Source organism: Schistocerca gregaria, chromosome 5, assembly GCF_023897955.1.
Source record: "Schistocerca gregaria isolate iqSchGreg1 chromosome 5, iqSchGreg1.2, whole genome shotgun sequence".
In the NCBI taxonomy this organism is placed as follows: Eukaryota; Metazoa; Arthropoda; class Insecta; order Orthoptera; family Acrididae; genus Schistocerca; species Schistocerca gregaria.
The window spans coordinates 527,154,412-527,171,234 of NC_064924.1; the positions used below are offsets into that span (position 1 = coordinate 527,154,412).

The window sequence follows — 16,823 nt, forward strand, 5'->3', positions numbered from 1 at the left end:
CAGTAATGAGATCATTGTAAATAAGTGTTACAAAATGATTTTTCTATTTGATGGTTCTTGGCTACAATAGTGCAAAATTATCATATGCACCTTAGTGTATTGAACATTTGCATGTTTTGTACAAGATTGCTGTTACCCCATAAATGAAAATATGTTGAATATTTTTGACTTATTCCACATCCATGAAGACCATTTCACTTGGGATCTGTGGAAGGTACATTAGCAAATCTGTTTTTCTCGGTAAATATCTAATGTGTATTTTTGTTCTGCATCCTGGAGGATGCATAATGAAAGCAAGGTTTCACACACATATAAATAAATTTTAACCAAAATTCTGTTACAATAATTTTATTCGGTAATCACAAATATGTACATATGAAACATACATCGCCATTCACACAGCTCTAATACTACTAATTGGCTGGCAAACATTTAATAAGTAGCTGACTGTGAATAAAAACATGTGATACGTAAAATGATGAAGTAAGTTTGTTTTGGTATCAAAATTGTACATAAACTGTTATACATAACAGTATCCTTTTCTGGCAAAAATCTAAGCCAGATACTTAGAGGGGGTATGTGTTGTAATGTGTCATGTAATGCCTTTCTACTTATAATTAACAATGTAGAAATATAAATTATATTTAACAAACATTCAAAACCATGTAAAATGACTCAATAAAAAGGAAGACAATACAAAAACATAATTTCAAGTTTGGAATTGGACTGATTCCGTATCCTGAAAGAAATATTCTATGCTGAGACAGTACGTGGTTCTTATTTAAGTGATTTGTGTCGGTTTTCTTTTCTTTTCTTTAAAGTTATAATATATACTTAATGTGAGCTGTAATAAGAAGTGCCTTTTGAACTGCTCTGGGATGAAAACATGGACTGAATAATATTACACAGTAACTTTTTAGCCAATGACTTGTCATTTCCTACCATTTCAGTTTTTCTTGCTTTAATTTTGATTGGTCTAAAGTACTGAAATCTTTTCTGTTTGACTTTCCTGTTATATATTGATATCGATCTAAAAATGCAGAACTGATATGACTGACTGCATTGATAAATCAGTAATAGCTTGCCTTCTGTTAAAATTTACCACAAAAATTTTACAAAGGTTTATACACACATACATTACACAAAAACACACACACACACACACACACACAAACACACACACATGTGGGAAACTGTTTCCTATGTGTAATAATTTCCTACTATATAAGTTACAAATTATGTACATAAATATATACATAATAAATTGCATACATATTTAAAATGGAACACATTTCCAGAAATACACAAATATTTTTAATTATAAAGAACTTGCTCACAGTATCAATTTATGACACATTAAAATGTGCCCTTCAACTATTAATAAATACACATATTTAAAATACCCTATCGGTTTGCTCCAGTCATTAAATGCTTTCCAGGCACTTATAATGACAATATAATGCAAAATGTCACTTTAACAGCACCATATTATCTACAACTTGAACAGAAACTGAAAATATACTAAAACTTGAGGTACATATAAAAACACCATTCATCTTTGTGTAACTAGACAAACAATACAACAGCAATACAAAAATCTGACTGATGTAATTATTAATTTTGTCTGAACTAGTTATCAATTTCACTTAGCTTCAAGGATAACAGCCGTGAACAAACCCACTATATTAGTGATGAATGTTATGCTCCATAGGATGTGCCTCCAACTTAACTGTTCATAATCACATCCAAAGCAATACCTTTCCAACTGTATGTAAAGTATGCAGCTCAATGGTAACAAACACCTCTAGAACTGTTTAGCTTCTGTATTTATGGCTCCACTGAAGATGTCACTGGTCACGACGGGTACCATGTGTTTCAAATAATGTCTTTGGAAAATTCAGGTTAAACAATTTCCAACTGAATTTTCTTGAGGGCACACTGCAGCATTGAGTAACACTGACTGTGGGATGGCATGAGTGTATATTCCCCACGAGTAGCTCACTGGGCCGGCAGCTGTCCTCGGTATCAAGCTTATACCTATGGCAAAATATGCACTAGCAGTTTACCTACAACTTAAATGCCTTGAAAAGCTATGTGTAATTAAATGGTGGAATAACAAAAGTTAACTTGTATGTACAAACAAAAAAGCCTTCTCTAAAATCTATTGCTGTTTGACTACCATCATTCTTTATTAATGCAAGTGCTTCATAAAAGGATAGCAAAATTTTGTTTACTTCAAAAAGCATTTATAAAATGCTTCTTAGCAAATTATAAGCAAGCTTTGTAGCTCCCTACTGGGAGTATGATGATAAAATGACAATCACCATGAATGGATTTTGATATAAAAGATATGCAGAAAGCTGAGACTTATGAAAGATCAAAGCATAAAATGACATCAAATTAATAGTGTAATGTGAAAAGTGATTTGATTACATCCTAAAGTAGCAAAGTGGCTAACAAGAATAGGCAACTGATAAATTTTGTAATTCTCATGGAAATAAAATGAGCAATACTCAGCAAGTGCAAAGCAAGAATATTTAACATCACTTGATATTCATGATTTAATGAAATCCAATAACCAAAACAATTTTACATTTTTCCTGAAAATAATGGTCTGTAAGTGCTAATTGAAGTGTAACAGTCTCCCTTTTGAAAAGTACTGTGACCGACTGCAGCCAATATCAAGTACTGAATCCAGAAGAAAGTGCAGGTTTCACTAAATCTCAAAACCAAAAACTCAAACATAAATTTAAAATTTTGGATTTTTGAGACAAAACATTCTTGGGCTATAGCACAAACAACAAAAATATTATAGTCGTATTTTAGTGATAGGTTCGTGACTAACTGATGTACACCTTTCTAGCTCCAGAAAAAGTATTACAAAATCCCAGTCATTGTAAAACTAAATAAAGAAATAAAGCTTCTGATCTGATTACAAGCTTTTCAGTAATGCAGGCAACTGCTTATTGTGAAACACAACTCCATCACCTATTTACAGTTTGTTTTATGATCCATGATTTTTATGTAATCACCAATAAGCACATTAGAGTATGAGTGCCCTCACACCTCTTACTGCTAACCACCAAATTACAGAATATTTTATGAACTTTTAAGTTGGAGGCATGTTATTGTGTAACCCCACACCATTTATCTTCTAGTGCACCAGTCAGATAAAATAAATAGTATGAAAATAAAGTTATAAACTAGATACCACAGTCAGCATTAGTAAACCCAGCAGTTTCAGTCTTACATGTAGACTGCATTTATTGTATATGAGTTATATTGCACAAAACTGGGACATAATATTATAAATGACATTCGTAGACTACTGTCCACCATATGTTACTCATTTACCATGAATATTTTTATCATTTGGCAGCATAATGACATCTGTTATCAGTTCATTAATGTCTGTTTCAAGCATGGGCACACTTGAAACAAAAACAACTCATACTGTGCGTAATTTCTAGTAAAGAATGAAAGGAAAAAAGGGAACAAGGAAACATGATCTTCATAACATTAATACTTCCAAAAACTTTTCTATGTGCCCTATTTTCTTTTCTTTTTTTTGTATTATTTACAACATTTTTAAAACATGAAAACAAGGATACATACATTAGCACTGTCTTTCCTCACTCATTTTCATATCACTGCACATTCATTTATCAACAGCAATATTTTGTTATTGCATATAAACTATAGCACACTTCAAGCAAACAGTACCAAGAAGCCCAACACACAGCATGTTATCCCTAGAGGTATAGCAACATACCTGATTTGACTTTTTCAAGTTGCATAGTTTCTCATGAAATAATGCACAGATCACTGTTAAATAATTTCCAGTTTTCTATTTCAAGGACAAGACAAACCAAAAGTAATGAAAACCAGTATCCTTGAGGCTTTGTTTTTTCTCACCTCGGATGTTGATTGTCAAGCAAAAATATTTTCTACTTATTTTTGTTGCACTGCTACTGACTTTAGGTTTTCAGTATCACACTTACAAAAATTCATGTATGAAGATATCATAGCAAATCCTGTGAAATGGGCACCAGATAAACAGTTACTGACAAATATCTGCAAAAAGTTGTTGCAGAGGCTATGAATAGAGCAGGAAATGCATCTGATTGCCTGTGTGTCTGGTGAATCTTTCAAGAACTATGCTCAGAGAATGTAATAACAGTTTTACACACCCATTTGATAACAGAAAAGTCTGTGTGAAATACAGACAACCGATGAGGAAAAATTCATCTACTAAACAGGGAAATCACTGAGCAGGTCTCTCTCTCTCTCTCTCTCTCTCTCTCTCTCTCTGTTTCATAGCTTTCAATTCACTTTTTTTAAAGTGCCTATCAGCTGCTCAGCATTTTTCATTGACGTAATATAATGGTATTCATTGAAAAGGGTTTATAAAACTACTTTCCCCTGGAATAAAGAGTGAGTATGTATGTAGATTATCAACAAATCATCAGGAAAAAACAAATTAAGACTTTTTTAAACTGAGGGGCAACCTCTTCAAGCAGTTGACAGAAGGCCTCCACTGCTAAATATCTTTATAGCATTCATCTGAAATACGGAAAGGCAAAACATATATAATAAACTGCAGTGTGCAGTGCAGTCTTTAAAACATCTTTCTACTTAGCTGAGATTGATTCTTACATTAATAATACATGGACCAAATTATTGTAGTACTCTGTCTATCAATCAAGTCAACATGTGAAAATAGAATTAAAAAACAAGGGAAATGTTAAAAAGAACTAGAGAGGGTTATAAAATGAAATACCTTGAGAAAGGCATCTTGACCAGTTTACAGTATGTTAATGAGTTTGTACTCTGAATATGTAAAAACTCTTTCGACGCAACAAATATCAGTCACACAAATAGTTTTGACTGTATAACTGCAAATCAAAATAAATGTACTCTAATATGTAAACTGTCCACAGCCACCACTGTAGCCAACCTCATGCCCCACTATAGCTAGGCATGGCCAACACCAGGACAGGGAATGATAAGCTGGGAGGAGAGCAGTAGAATGCATAGTCCATTACTTGTTATAATCAACATAGACTCTCACTACCTCGCCTGAATATTTCCGCTGTGAAGGCATGAAGTAGAAATCAGGTTGCAAATCAGTAGGCCGTGAGCCTGGACCTCTTGCAACTCTGTTATCCTGGGTGTAATACCCATTGCGGAGCTGGTGGTTGTGTCGTGCACCACCTCCACCAGGTCCTTGAACTGCTGTCCTCGGTAGAGAATATGTAGTGCGTTCTGCAGCTTGCACTGATGATGCAGATGCTGGCAGTGGACGCTGCAGCGATCGTGTATTGTCCGCCGTGTAGCGAGACTGGGAGTGCGGTCGTAATGGTCCAGCAGATGTAGGTGCCACTGCCCTCGACTGTCCTGTTCCCATGCCACCAGTAGACATGCTGATCGCTGAACCATTTCCTGGTAATGTACCACCCCCAGAGCCAGGTCCTCCAGGAATCTTCTCTTCATGTTCAAATGCATCAAATGCATAATTTGTGTTGGCAGCAGAGTAATCCTTCCATGCAGAGTTTGGAATAAGATGATCCTGAAAATGTTTTACACATAAATTGATGTTAAACTGTTGCTGTATTTTTTATGATTATAATTCTTTTTGAAATGTTCTTTATCAAGTATAGGCCTACATTTATTATTGTATGGCAACAATGTGTAATAACTGAGTGAGGAGTAAAACACATCCCTTAAAAGGACAAAAAAAAAGCACATGACATAGCAGGTAAACAAAGACAAGGCATTCTCGCTATCATCAATGATGACATCTGAATATCTGTAAGTCTTATGAAGGCAGTGCTGATGGAAAACAACAGGAATTTACTTGCCTCATTAAATGGTGAGAAAGTTGCACTTTCCACAAGTGATCTGACATTCAATCAAAATGTGTACAAATTTCTGTCATGTACAAACAACATTATAGAAATAAATTTCCTTTAACCTCTTAAGAATAAACATTAAATTTATGCAAGGAGCTTCAAAAATAATATCTGAAAACCTCAATGGAGAAATAACACAGCCAACCAGTTGCAAATAGCTGTTTAATATATTTACCTAGGTTTCAACACCTCTAAGGTTGCCTTCATCACAATGAAAATTTAGAAGCACTATAAAGCAATACATAGAAAATAAGTTTCACAGAAATATTAGCCAAGATGAGGAATGTCACCACATAGAAAGGTTGCTTACATAAAGGTACATTGCGAGAAGGCAAAGTTTACAGCACACATTCTCAAGTAAAATTAAAAATGTTCCAGCCATTGGTATGTACACCCTACAAGGAACAGCATCAGACTGAACAGGCCAGGGGCTGCAACAAAAACAAGACACAGGTTGCCCGATAGGCAGCACAACTTGTGTCTTGTTTTTGTAGGAACAATGTAAGCCACTGGGCTGTTCAGTCTGATGTTCATTGCAAGGTGTACATACCAAAGGCTAGAACATTTTTAATTTTACTTGAGCGTCTCTGCTCTAAGCTTTGACTGTTGCCTTTTTGCAATGTGACTTTATCTAAGTAACTTTTCTATGTGGTTACATTCTTCATCTTAGCTAATATTTCTGTGAAACTTATTTTCTATGTACTGTTTTACAGGGCTTTTAAATTTTCATTCTGATGAAGACATCCTTAGAGTTGAAGAAACCTAGGTAAAAGTATTAAACAATTTTTTGCAACTGTCTCCATTGAAACTTATATACAGTTGCTGAAAGGCAGCTATATTCAAAACTGCAATATTTGCAAATGTCTTCAAATATTCGATTTTGACATTCTGATTCAGTTTTACTAATTTTCACAAACTTCTTCACTGTATTGATCATTTTCTCATTTCTATACACTGTATAATTTGTGCAAATTGTGAATCATAACTTTTCCTGTTGTAAAACATATGGAACAATATCTAATCTGTCACTCCTAGCCACAAAAGCTGTGGCTGAATTATTTTATTTCTATATACAGCAAAAGAGATTCCATGTGCAATCAATCATCACAGCACTTACAGTACCGTAAAACGGGGTGAATAGAAACAGCAGGGTGAATAGAAACAAAACTTCATATACACAATTACTTTGAATACTACAAGGTTTTACTGGATATCAGTTTTAACTGTTATTGTTTTTGGGTTGGGAACACTTCAGAATAACAATGAAATTATGTTTTGTTGGGTTGGCACATTGTAGGTTGATGTTTATCTTTATGTCTGTGTGGATAGTTTTTAAGTTGTTTTCCTACCTCCTTTGAACTTCTCTAGTAAGTAAACATGTATTCTACATATGGCAGTTAATGGCATTGTAAGTACTACATATAACATCTATATAAAACAGTTAGGGCTCGTTTTTGTTTCACTTTCAATGAAATCAGATATGTGAATTTTCAATTTTTTTAGGTTATGTTTATAAACTTTGCGGGGTGAACAGAAACATATGAATTCTGGTGTTTCTATTCACCCCACAATAACAAAATCTAAAAAAAATTATTAATATGTCATATTAATACTATATAATTATCTAGTTATGTTACATGCACAACTAACATATCTTCCTTGTTTCAGAGTTGGTGTTCAAATGCGCCATGGAAATAGAAACCCATCATAGGAGGTTGTTACAAAAAACACAGACCCAATCAAATAAACAATGCCCTCTCTGACATCAAATCAGGGTTAGCTTGCGGAAAGCAGCTGAAATACATGGGATTCATTTTATCCTACTATACAGACACCTAAAAAGAGGCACCGACATTTAACCTCAAGGTGGACAAACTGCCTTGTCTTTTGAAGAAGAGAAGCTGTTTGTAGACAGATTGAAAATATGCAGTGAATGGGGCTATGCTATTGACTTTACAACCTTAAGACTTCTAGAAAAGGATTCTCTAGACAGAAGGGGGGAGGAAGTGAGAAGGTTTATGAATAATCTCCCTGGTCGTGATTTTGTGGAATCATTTATGAGGCGACACAAAGATCAGTTAGCTGTGTGAATGTGCCAAGACATAAAATGCTCCAGAGCTGGTGTTACACCAGAAACCATCAACAGTTACTTCAATGAACTGTTAAAGGAATTGGAGAATGTGCCACCGTCTAATATAATAAATTATGATGAGACAAACCATACAGATGACCCAGAAAAATGAAAGGTAGTCACACGGAGGGGAACTAAATATCCCAAAAGGGTCATGAACTCCTCACAGGCATCAATCTCTGTTATGTTTGCAGCTGCTGCGGATGGCACTATACTACCCCCTTATGTTTTGTATAAGGCTTTGCATTTATATCGAAGCTGGACTGAAGCTGGGCCAAAATATGCAGGATACAATCAGACAAAATCTGGCTGGTTCAATTCATTCTGCTTCGACGAATGGGTCCTAATAGTTGCTGTCCCATACCTGAAAAAGATGGAAGGTAAGAAATTTCTCATTGGAGACAATTTATCTTTGCTTCTGTCTGTAGAATCAGTTAAGCTGTGTCAGGACAGTGACATAAGATTTATATTCCTACCAGCAAATTCAACACACCTGACACAACCACCGGATGTGGCATTTTTTTCGGCCTTTTTAAAACTACTTGGTGCCAAATATTAGTAGAATGGAAGAAAGGCCCAGGAAGAAACGAGGCAACAGTTCCTAAGGATAAATTTACTCTACTTTTGAAAAAGTTGTGTGACTCCTTGAAGGAAAAAAATGTTATTGCAGGTTTTAGGAAATGTGGGATTGTGCCTCTAGACTGCAATAAAGCACTGTCAGTACACCCAGGGATACCAGTAAATGAAAACCAGGATAAGAACAGTCTTGAAGAATCCACTAATGCTGTTGACAACAGTTTTAAAGATCTCTTACAGAGGATTAGGCAAGACCAGATTCCTAAACAAAGGAGAAAAAGGTCAAAAGTTAATGTCCAACCTGGCAGAAGTGTTAGTGTTGATGACTTTGAGGACATGAATGGGGAGGATGTAGCCCCCAATTCTTCACTTTATATCGATCCAAGCCCTTGTACATCTAAACATGCCAAGACAACCAAAAAATACCAAGAAAAACTGAAAACATCATGATTCATCATCAGAGGATGAAGGTACATACTAAGTGCAGGACAGTGATGAAGACTTGATTTTGTCCTCTTCAGATTCTTCAGATCAAGATGAAAATACAGGTATCTCCATAAGCCAAGGTGACTATATGGTGGTCAAAGTATATGGTAAAACATCATCTTTTCGATGTTATGTTTGCAAAGATAATTACCTTACTGACAATGGTTTTCTTGGAACATTTTAAAAAAGAGTTCCTCAAACCAAAAGGTTCACAATGACTGAAGAAGAAGCTTTTGTTTCAAGAAATGACGTCATCCTAAAATTGTTGTCGCCAGTTCTCTGCTCAAGTGCTTGTTTCAAAGATATGCAATGTTTTGAAGATGATCTTTTTGATTTAATTATTTATTAATAATACAATACCAGACTCATGGTAAACAGCTGTGTTCAGTGTTTTTTCACCTTAAGTTTGAATAGATTAGCCATGCGACACAAACATTTTTGTATATTTTACTTACTTTTAAAATTGATAAACCATTTTCATTTGAAATAAATGTTTTTCTGTTTATTTTATAATAGAAAAAAATATATATTTCATGGCTTTTATCAAACTCTCTTTGCTTTTAAAAGAAACAATGATAGTTTTATAACACTGTTTCTATTCACCCCTATCTGCAGGGTGATTAGAAACACGATGTTTAAATTTTTTAAATTTTTTGAAAGAAAATAATTTGATAATACTATCATAAACTGATAAGAGCAATACAGATCTGAGTTTTGGGCAGTACTTTTTGTTTAAACTTGACAAACAATAAGTAAATTTTTCAACCAAAGTTCAAATTTGTTGCTATTCGCCCTGTTTTACCATAATGTAATTCCTATCAATATTTGCCAATAGCATTAGGTGGCAGAAGGGAACATGGTGAATGAATGATGGAGTCTATCATAGCTGAAAGAAACAAATTCAACAAAAGTGGACTTGGAAGAGATCAGACAAGCAAAACAATAATGAAATAATCAACAAGAAGCAATACTACAGATGTGTGTGTAATGTAGGGAGTGACAACGAACTAGTTTGGCAGTTTTCATGTTCAAGTTAACACTCAGCAAAAAGGAACATTGTACTCCTGATATTGATGAACTACAGACGAATTATCATTTTAAATAACTCTTCCTTAAAACCTGACCAATTAGATAACTTGAAGCTGTTAAAGTTAAATGTCTTGAAAAGAACTACAAGAATTCAGGAAGAAGATATATTCTCAGAAGCAAAACAAATGGTTTAGAGCCCTCTCACTCACTCAGTCAGGAAAGACAATCAATGTAGTGAGATACCTGTGATTCTAATGCAGTATGAGAAGAAATAAACAAAAAAGAACATGAGGAAATTTAACAATCACCTCATCATGTAGGTGACAGACTAAAATCAAAAGAAGAAAATTTTGAAATGCAGGAAGGCAATCTAAAGTAGCTTGAATTGAGAACAAGAAAGAACATTATTTCATATACTAGCACAATATCACTAGCACTTTTTCCATTCATTCATTTATCATGCTTTGTGTCTCTGCAAATGAAGGAGAGTCTCAAAGATGCAGAACAACTTAAGTCAAGTTATACATCAACAAACAGAAGCACCTATTACAGACTATTTAAGTTCATTATACTGCCAGCTATTTATAGCTAGTGCTAATCTACTCACATAATTAACACTGGGAACTACTTCTAGTTTAATTTTTAACTTGTTATCAGTCAGTATATAAGGTATATTAGTAAAAAGAAGGTACTTTGGGAGGAAAAAATCCAATACCTTTATCTTGCACTGCTTACTTCCTGTCTTATTTCCCCTTACTTCACACTAAACATTTGTGTAATGATCTCAGAGACTGCTGTTACATGTTTGTATAATGAAAAGGTAAAACTTGTTTAAATTGAATATGAATATTAACCGAATTTACATGACAAAGTCTAAATATTCTGATAAATCAGAAGAGAGTATAGTGCCATACTTTTTTACTTTTTTTTGTACAATGTATACTGACACACCATCTTAAAAAGAAACAACTTCCTTGGACAGCAATACTAATGAAATATTTGATGTAATGACCACTGATGTACACATCACACTGTCAAATTAAAAACAAGGATGCTCCAGTAGAGGAAAAAATAAGATACCTGTTAGAAGCAATAACAGTAGTCATAAATAGAGTACTGAGACTGGGAAAATACTACGCATCTGTAAAAACGTTGAAATGGTGCAACTGTATGAAGAAGAATGTTGTTTGAAAGTTCAGCAAACATTTTCAGTCTGGTTTATGTTCTCATCAGTCACAGAATGCCTTTAATATCCAATCACCTATTACCTTTACTCCTTCCATTGTGATACTATTGTTCAAGAAGGGCAACAGAGAAAAATCTTGAGACTTATCATCCTATAAATTATCTGATTAATGTCATAGCGAAAGTACTTAGTGAACAACAATTGGTCTTCTATCAACCAGTCATATAAGAAGGATTTCGCAAATGTTTATCAAACACTGACCATAACTCATTCAAAAAACCATAGAAAGCTACATCAACATAAATCAATCATTCACTGATTATTGCAAAGCACTTGATTCAATGGACTAGCGGGCAGTCATAAAAGTCCTTTAGAATTCCATTGTCAGTTGGAAATATATGAGCATTTTGGATCACCTTTCTGAACAGGCAATAACATGTGTCAGGCAGATGAAGACCTCATTCCTGACATGATCCCACTATTCAAAGAAGTTCAGTATGGGGATACAACACCTCTGAATGTGTTTACCTTGTCCACAAAAGTTGCTACTACAGCTGAAGAATGAGAGCTACACTAAAGTTTTGAGTACAGGTATCCAGACTGTTAGAACTACCCCAAAGCTAATGAAGAAATAACACGTGAAGAATAGAGTTTGGCATGATTCACAAAGCTCAGTTCATCCTGATCAACAAAGATGTTCCCACATAGTTAAAAACAAAACTGTGCAATAATTGTTACCTGCCAGTAATAACATATGGTATCGAAACACTGGCTCTGACAAAACTGAATTTTAATCAGTTACAGCACACACATAGGACAATGGTGAGCTAGACATTGGGCAAAACTTTCAGCGTCATCAGAAAGAAAACCATAGACAAGATACAGCCTTAGGAGAGTTAAGACATTGAAATGGCAATAGCTTGGCCACACGGAGAAGAAAAGCTTCAATAGGCGATTCGACAAGATTGTTTGATGGAGGCCTTGGGGACACCCAAGAGGTATTGGAATACTAAGAGGAAAATATTTTCCAGATGATTTTTGACATATTCCACTTCCATTTCACTTTGGAGCTGTGAAATAAACTTTAGCATCTTTTGCTCTTACAATATATTCAACATCCCTGTTGATTTTCTCACTATGGCTCAACAGATCAATTTGATAGCTTGATTATATGAAGATGGCTGTGGAAAGCACATGGGCACCTTAGAATTCAGTATCAAATTAAATTCAAGAATATGACGAAAAAATTAGTGTCTAATCTTGTTTTCTAGTCATATTCTGGCACAAACATTATTTTGCAGTTACAAATTCTTAGGACCTCACGTACAGCTGTTGTACTTCTATATACAGGGTGTTTCAAAAATGACCAGTATATTTGAAACGGCAATAAAAACTAAACGAGCAGCGATAGAAATACACCGTTTGTTGCAATATGCTTGGGACAACAGTACATTTTCAGGCGGACAAACTTTCGAAATTATAGTAGTTACAATTTTCAACAACAGATGGCGCTGCAAGTGATGTGAAAGATACAGAAGACAACGCAGTCTGTGGGTGTGCCATTCTGTACGTCGTCTTTCTGCTGTAAGCGTGTGCTGTTCACAACGTGCAAGTGTGCTGTGGACAACATGGTTTATTCCTTAGAACAGAGGATTTTTCTGGTGTTGGAATTCCACCGCCTAGAACACAGTGTTGTTGCAACAAGACGAAGTTGAATGTAACTAAAAGGACCGAAAAGCGATACAATAAAGGATCTGTTTGAAAAATTTCAACGGACTGGGAACGTGACAGATGAACGTGCTGGAAAGGTAGGGCGACCACGTATGGCAACCACAGAGGGCAACGCACAGCTAGTCCAGCAGGTGATCTAACAGCGGCCTCGGGTTTCCGTTCGCCGTGTTGCAGCTACGGTCAAAATGACGCCAATGTCCACATATCGTCTCATGCACCAGAGTTTACACCTCTATCCATACAAAATTCAAACGCGGCAACCCCTCAGCACCGCTACCATTGCTGCATGAGAGACATTCACTAACGATATAGTGCACGGGATTGATGACGGCGATATGCATGTGGGCAGCATTTGGTTTACTGATGAAGCTTATTTTTACCTGGACAGCTTCGTCAATAAACAGAACTGGCGCATATGGGGAACCGAAAAGCCCCATGTTGCAGTCCCACCGTCCCTGCATCCTCAAAAAGTACTGGCCTGGGCCGCCATTTCTTCCAAAGGAATCATTGGCCCATTTTTCAGATCCGAAACGATTACTGCATCACGCTATCTGGACATTCTTCGTGAATTTGTGGCGGTACAAACTGCCTTAGACGACACTCCGAACACCTCGTGGTTTATGCAAGATAGTGCCTGGCCACGGCCGACATCTTTAATTTCCTGAATGAATATTTCGATTATCATGTGATTGCTTTGGGCTATCCGAAACATACAGGAGGCGGCGTGGATTGGCCTCCCTATTCGCCAGACATGAACCCCTGTGACTTCTTTCTGTGGGGACACTTGAAAGACCAGGTGTACCGCCAGAATCCAGAAACAATTGAACAGCTGAAGCAGTACATCTCATCTGCATGTGAAGCCATTCCGCCAGACACGTTGTCAAAGGTTTCGGGTAATTTCATTCAGAGACTACGCCATATTATTGCTACGCATTGTGGATATGTGGAAAATGTCATACTATAGAGTTTCCCAGACCGCAGCGCCATCTGTTGTTGACAATTGTAACTACTGTAATTTCGAAAGTTTGTCTGCCTGAAAATGTACTGTTGTCCCAAGCATATTGCAACAAACGGTGTATTTCTATCGCTGCTCGTTTAGTTTGTATTGCCGTTTCAAATATACCGATCATTTTTGAAACACCCTGTATGATCCTGATACAAAAATAATAGATGTCTCTTTACAGTTACTGGGCACTATTTTCAATTTAAATTTTGAGTAGTATAAATAGTTCCTCCATAATAAAAAGTGTGCATGGGGTATTCACTACAACAAGATGGTGATGTCTATATTGGAATGTTAGTGTCCAATCACTATAGCAAATCATGTTAGTCTGGGACTATATTCAGTTGATACATTAGTACTGAATAGGTTTGCAAACAATGTGATGTGGTGCTATATCATTACTGAAGCACTCCTAGAAACACTGACTATCTTTCCGTTTTACTTTCACTGTCAATAAGCATCCTTGACCTGAATAACACATTGGCAAAGTAAACAAAACCTCAACAAGGTGGCAACACTATCTTCTGTACACCAGAGAAATCAAGAGATGAAGCAGTAACAGCGTGCTCTCCAGTATTCTTACAAGTGGGATGCTCATACGTTACATATCTATAGGCCAGTTTCTTGCATATCTCAGCAATTAAACATTCATCAACACTTTTTTTTGCAATACTTTTACACATTATCACTGTGAAAGTATGTATTCGCAATATATTGTGTTTTAATCCATGCTTCCTCTGCATAAACCACTGGCCTCTTTATCAATGTTCACTTATATATAGTATGCTTTTTTGAAACACTTTAATTTGACTGGCATTTACTGACTCACATATTCTCTCATATTTTCAAAGCAAAGCCCATATGCTAAAACAATTTTCCCAGTTTCTTTGACAACCATGAAGACCTGGTCTATGAGATAAACGCTGTGACTGTGTGCAAAGTTAATATTTCTTTGTTATGTTCATAATATTGACAAAAATGCTGCTTAATAACAAAATCATCAATGGGATATTTTTGTGCACTTTCCTTCTTCTTCTTTAGGGCATATATTTGGATCCCACTATGTACAGCCTCAGTTTCTCCTGTCCTAGTTTGCACACAATCAACGTACTCAACTTTTAACATTTTGCTTCCACATGGTACTTTTTATGTCAGCACTGTCACTTCTTTCTTCTTCTTGACATAAATAAATTTAATGATATTAATAGCATGCAGCCACACCAAACCACAAAAGTATTTTCTGTGATCACTTTTCATGGTTGCACTGTGAGGTAACAATGTGCACTGTTTTAGACTGCATGTGGCTTTATTTAGTTAACTCCTGCTGCAGGCAAATCTCCAGTTCACTTTGCTGCGTAGTGCTTTAAGTTGCTCTATGAAAGGAATATATAGAACTTCAGGTCAGACAATATTATGTTTGTTCTGAGAACCAAAATAATGTTTTTCATAGACAGTGAATGTTACATGAAATACACCACAAGCAGAATTAGTTTGGTCTAACACAAGCAACAAGATACAAAAACAAACTTTTACAAACACACACACACACACACACACACACACACACACACACACACACATATGCATGCACACAATGGCAAAATACACTACATAAATCACATTAATGGGATATTTTCTTAGTGCAGCACACAGTGCTAGAAAATCCACACTGATGACACAAAAATAGGTGTATTGCTTTATGAATTTCATGTGCTCCTACCATTTCCCACAATTTTTATCATTTCTGTGTATGCAAAGACATAGATGTGCACATACATACATGTAGATTACGTATCAAATTACAAATACAATAAATGAATTAAGTTTGTGGTGCCAACTAAGTATTTGATGGAAGTATAGTTCTGCTTTAAAGCCTTCACTCAAATGACACCCAAAAACCAACCTAACAAAGATGGAATTTAATTTAGAAACCTCACACACACTCAGTACACGAACAGATGTTTCCAAGTTTTTGATAGTAGTCATGGGAAAGCAAGGGAACATGATACACCACATACTGCATTTTTAATGGAATTTCAAATACCATGACATAAATGAAATTGGAAAAGCATGAAACTACAGTTGGAATTGTCATAATAAGGCACTCGTATAATGTTTCACATTCATAGCAATCATGGGAAAGTAAGGGAACATGCTATACCACATATTGCATTTTTTTAAATGGAGTTTCCGATATCATGATATAAATGAAATTGGAAAAGTATGAAACTCCAGTTGCAAGTGTCACAATAAGGAGCTCGGATAATGTTTCACATTTCATTATCAATTGGGCACTTCATCCAGTAGATACGAAACCTAACAAAATTAGTTACTATAGCAAAATTAGTTACTAATGTAGAGATAAACCACATACTTCGGATTTATTTTTGACTAGTTTCATTCATCATATATGAGCACATTAAGTAGTCAGTGACTTGGTGGGAACATAAAGCAAGAAGTAACACATCTAGAGATATCAAAAATATTCTAACATACCTCACAGATTGACCAATTCATTAAGCTAAGTTCACATATCATGAAAGAAGACTAAACAGTATCAGTCAAATATCACAGCAATGTCATTTCACGATATAACACACCAAGCTGAAACTACTCCACCTGCTGTTATTACACTCTTGCAAATAATTACTTTTTTTTCTTTACTCATTTTTCAATTTTCATCCAAATATCTACATTTGCATATGTAGTACACACATGAATCTACCAAAATGTTAACCAGACTTTGCTTCACTTACATTTATTATTGAG

The 16,823-nt window shown here is 35.4% G+C and overlaps 1 protein-coding gene across 7 annotated transcripts in view; it reads right to left on the reverse strand.

Moving 5' to 3' along the window:
* Positions 1–332: 332 nt before the first annotated feature.
* Positions 333–16,823, reverse strand: part of LOC126272819 (uncharacterized) — a 468,602-nt gene continuing 452,111 nt past the window's right edge. For 4 of the 7 annotated variants that reach the window (XM_049976008.1, XM_049976014.1, XM_049976010.1 and 1 more), the window contains one exon: positions 333–5,569. In XM_049976008.1, the coding sequence (XP_049831965.1) occupies positions 5,042–5,569 (528 nt within the window). In that variant the 3' untranslated portion in view covers positions 333–5,041. The remainder of the gene's footprint in view (positions 5,570–16,823) is intronic. The other 3 variants (XM_049976011.1, XM_049976013.1, XM_049976015.1) reach the window with 1 other exon arrangement.